The sequence below is a fragment of the Aptenodytes forsteri genome, unplaced genomic scaffold (genome assembly GCF_000699145.1).
Source record: "Aptenodytes forsteri isolate BGI_AS27 unplaced genomic scaffold, ASM69914v1 Scaffold132, whole genome shotgun sequence".
Taxonomy (NCBI): domain Eukaryota; kingdom Metazoa; phylum Chordata; class Aves; order Sphenisciformes; family Spheniscidae; genus Aptenodytes; species Aptenodytes forsteri.
The window spans coordinates 2,567,004-2,571,660 of NW_008795520.1; the positions used below are offsets into that span (position 1 = coordinate 2,567,004).

Genomic DNA, 4,657 nt, shown 5'->3' on the forward strand with positions numbered 1-4,657 from the left:
GGGGCCTACAGGAAAGCTGGAGAGGGACGTTTTACAAGGGCATGTAGTGATAGGACAAGGGGTAATGGCTTTAAACTGAAAGAGGGTAGATTTGGATTAGGTATCAGGAAGAAATTCTTCACTATGAGGGTGGTGAGGCACTGGAGCAGGTTGCCCAGAGAAGTTGTGGATGCGCCATCCCTGGCCATCAAGGCCAGGTTGGATGGGGCTTTGAGCAACCTGGTCTAGTGGAAGGTATACCTGCCCATGGCAAGGAGGGGGTTGGAACTAGATGACCTTTAAGATCCCTTCCAATCCAAACCATTCTATGATAATAGGGATAATAAAATAAAAAGTGACTTGAAACACTTCCTGGCTTGTGCTTTTTTGTTTTATAGATTGTGCAGCCTACTTGCTTTAAAAGAATCAGAAGACCTTTTATCCGTAATTAGTTTAAAGATAGCCCAAACAATGCTTGATGTTTATAATCTAAAGCATCTAAATGTTTATAATCACTTTACAAAAAGCATATCAGAAAATCCTACTAATTGAGTGGTTCTTGTTCCTATAATCCTATCGTTTTTATTTCACGTACTTTGTATTTCTTTCATTTCAGGAAAGATATAGTCAATGCACAAAGCATGGTAGTTGAGCTCTTTCCAAGTAGTTCAGATCTGGATTCTGATGCTGAACTGGATAGGGCAGTGACTCAGATCAGTGTGGACTTAATGGATGATTACCCTGCCTCTGATCCAAGATGGGCTGAATCTGTACCTGAAGGTAAACATAATGGTGTGGGGTTTTTTTGTTGGGGTTTTTTGTGTTGGTTGTTGGGGGGTTTTTTTGGTGAAAAACTGTCTATAGTACTCTAGATAAAATTATAATTTAAGCTTTGCAAAAAAGGCATAGGTGTCCCTTGCCCTCTTCCACCACTCGACATATTTCCAGAAAGGCTAAAAGATGTGTCCTATGAGGCTGCCAGATAAACTTGCAGTCTACTGTGGTTAGTTCTTGACTTCATATAGTAAACACAAACAGCAAAGAAAACATTTCTGAGAAGGGTACTTTATGCAAGGAACAGGTGGCGTCACTTTAGTGTTTCCCTGATTCCTTGGATAGATCTAAAGTATTTTCCACAAATAGATACGTCGAGAGAAAGAGCTTATTTGCTCATGCTTAGCCCTTTGTCAGCGTGGCTGCACAGCTTGTGGTAGGCTTGGATCCTGGGTAGAGTGAGCTCGTATCCCTGTGGGGCGTTGGTATTTATGTCTGCCTAAAGGAGGTCTAGAGAAATGTATTTTGGAGTATTTGTTGTACGTAAAGGATTAAAGCAGACACGTTTTCAGCAAGAAACTTCTTTGTTCATGCTTCCCTGTCTCTTATGAACAGTGTTAATTTGAAGCGGTCCTCAGGACCTCTAGGCAGCAGTTGCCAGTTACTAGGCAGAGACTTAGTTTGAAAGTTCATGTAGTAAATAGTTACAGATGGCTGATGCTTCCTGCTGTTGTTTCTGTGTGGCAGCTGGTTAGAAATTGTCAGGCATCAGATCCTTAGTATTTTCTGAATCAACTTTATTTCTAATTTGGCGGCTTATCTGCATTTATTCCTGGCTAAAGCAAGAAGTGAAAATTGATAGCTTCTTGGAAATAGTGTTGCTAATTTTGCTCATAGTGATAGTTCTTGGGAGGTTTTGTATCTTGGTAGTCTTTTGGTTTAAAGCACACTTAGAATATACAAAAATTCTGAAATAGGAAAATAACTTGGGCTCTGGAGAACTCTGCTGAGGTGAGATACTTGTGAGGATACTCAGGAGGAAGCTTCCATCATCCTTACTGACTCCTTTAAGGACCTGATTGTCCGGATGGAAATGTTAGGTGGCTTTTCAGACGCAAGCTCATTTGAGGAAGAAGAAAAGTAGAACAGTGCTGGGCAACCACTTATGTTGTGCAGTGGAATTGTGCAGGCAATGCAGTGTCAATTAGGTCTGAATGCCTGTTAACGCTTTATTTTGTAGTAGCTGTGGTCTAGGGCATAATAAATTTAGCAATAGCTAGTCCATAATAAAGATAAAAATTTGAATCTGAATCTTACTAGAACTTGAATAAGCTGGTGAGCTGCTACTTTAGCAGCATAATGAATTGAGTGCTTCAGAATAGTTGTACTGATCTAAAGATACTTTATTTCTTCTAAAGGCTTTACTTCAGCTATGGTAGAGTTCAAAAAACCTCAGAGGCAAAAAAAAATAGTTACCCAAGAAGTGAAGATATCAAGTGCTCTGATCTAAGATTTTTCTCTTTTTAGAAGCAGCTGGTTTCAGCACCACATCTCTCATTCTTCTTCATCAGCTAGAGGATAAGACAAAAGCACATTCCTTCTTCATTGAGTTTCTTCATCAGGTAAAATTCTACTCTTCTTTTGGTATTGGCACACACAGTAGAGTATTACTTTGTCTTAAAGTAATTCTTCTAGAACACTGTTTAAAGTGCATGTGGTGTTTCATTTTTTTTTTAATAAAAGGTTGGTGTATTTGAACGTCTGGGCAGTTTTCCAGTACGAGGGATGCTGATGGCAACTCGATTGTTGCTCTGTGAGCACGCAGAGAAACTAGCAGCAGCTGTCGTTCTCAAGAATCACCACTCCAGGCTCCCTGATCTAGTGAATGCTGCTATACTGATCGCATTAAACAAAAGGGAGTGTGACATTCCACCAAGTCTTACCCCTGCAGATGTGTTCTTTCGAGAGGTAAGAAACCTGTTATTTCTGAATCATTGTATAGTATCGCATGTAGTAAAAGTTGCAATGCTTTAATGTGTACTTTGAAACTTTTCCCTTTAAAAATCAGTTCAACTTTACACAATTTCCCTTTAAATAGGGATGGTGCGGTAATATTTTCCTCACTTTAGTGTACATACTTTTTTATGTCTGCAGCTGAAACATGAATTCTGATGAATTTCATGCAGCAGAAGTAAAGTTGTTATGATTTCCAACTAACCTACATGGATGAGCAATAAAAAAAGACAAGTGAAATTCTCCGGCACATCAGAAAACGTATGCTAAATTATCATTCTTAAGGGGTGAACTGAAGAGTATGAAGCTTTCCAGATAGGAGAGCTGCTTTGATGAGCTATCCTGGATGGAATTCAGTCTCTCATAATTTTTTGCCCTCTCTAACATTAGTGAATCTAAACTAGTTCTCATTTTATGCCGCATTCCAGTCAAGTGCCCAGTCTTTATTTCTTTCTTCCTTCTTGAGAAGAACTATACACAAAACATTTATTCTTAGGAAGTTTTTTCCTGTAGAGGACAGTAGTTGCTAATGGAGAAAAATAAATGTAAAAGAAAATAGAAATAATAGTCTGCTATTTTAAAGCAGGTATGTTATCCAGTATACTTATCTAACAAAGGTTCTACTGCCAAATGTTTCATAAGAATATGGAGGAATATGCTTAATGAAAGTTTATGGAGTTGCCTTCAAAAAAGAGGATATTTTTTTTTCTTCCAGATTTAAGTGCAGAAATAAGGCAATTCATGTATTCTGAGTATTGTATGAAATATAAGCTGATGAGTTCATTATCCATTTGAGTAGTTGATACCTTTTAATATTTGGCTATTGATGTGGTTTCTACTAATATTTGTTTATTTTTCTACACAACTCATAACTTGGCTTTCAGGTATCAGCTGGTAATGGATGTGTTTGTGCTCAGTGCAATTTTTCTTTCTATCTTTAAGGTGTCCCAGATAGATTCCATCTTTGAATGCTTACTAGAAGAAGAGGAACAAATCCTGAAAGATATGCCTATTGAATCAATTGAATGGGCCCAGATAGTTGTCAACGTGAACAACATCATTAAGGTACAGAACTGCATTCACTAAAATGTTTGTGGGAGGGGAAGGTAAATATTGAAGAGCACTCAACAAGTTGAGTGCAGTACATCTGAGTTACTGATATGAGAGCAAAAGTGAATGCACTTTTCACATGTCCAAATATATTAAGAAGGAAAAGATGGTCTCATGCAGAATTAGGGACATTCCTTTTCCTCCTGAGCCACTGCTGAAGAGAATTTGAGAAGTTGCAGCATTGTTGGAAGTTGTGAAAGCATGAGTACGTAGCAAAGAGCGAAGAGCTTATGCTTGAGCACCGGGGTTTCTTGCTCAGTCAGTATGTACTCTTCTATACAACTGAGAAAGTGGTGTAGAAAGAAGGGGGATATTAAAAGAAAATTTCAGAATTATAAAAGACGACATCTTTTACAGTCTGTGTATATGCAGGTAGACTTTAAAGTACTTATGTCCTTGCCCTTAAATAGGACATGCTGCAAGCTGCCTGTCAGTATCGTCAATCTAGAGCCTCTTTATATAAAACAGGAGAGCTTCCAGAAAGAGAACCTGAATATATTCCATGGACAGGTGAGAAATTATTATTACTAGTTCATTAACTATCTATCCTAAATAAAAATACTTTTCATGAGTTTCAGAACACAAGAATTTCAATCTGAATGTTAAACTTGCTGTTAAAAGCTGCTACAAGGTTGTCAGTAAGAATAGGAGAAGCTAAAGCTTTCATTTGGTGAATGAAATGGAATGAATCAATGAACGCTTATTTTGTCCAGTATTGATGATAATTCTTTAAAACTTGCATTGCAAATTTGACTACAAAAATAAAATTTGGGAAACAAAG

At 37.8% G+C, this 4,657-nt stretch overlaps 1 protein-coding gene across 1 annotated transcript in view; it reads left to right on the forward strand.

The window, feature by feature from the left end:
* NUP133 (nucleoporin 133) overlaps positions 1-4,657 on the forward strand; it is a 35,286-nt gene that overhangs the window by 14,997 nt on the left and 15,632 nt on the right. The window contains exons 13-17 of the mRNA XM_009281781.2: positions 596-759; positions 2,281-2,375; positions 2,497-2,721; positions 3,709-3,831; positions 4,287-4,386. Coding sequence (XP_009280056.2) covers positions 596-759; positions 2,281-2,375; positions 2,497-2,721; positions 3,709-3,831; positions 4,287-4,386 — 707 coding nt within the window. The remainder of the gene's footprint in view (positions 1-595; positions 760-2,280; positions 2,376-2,496; positions 2,722-3,708; positions 3,832-4,286; positions 4,387-4,657) is intronic.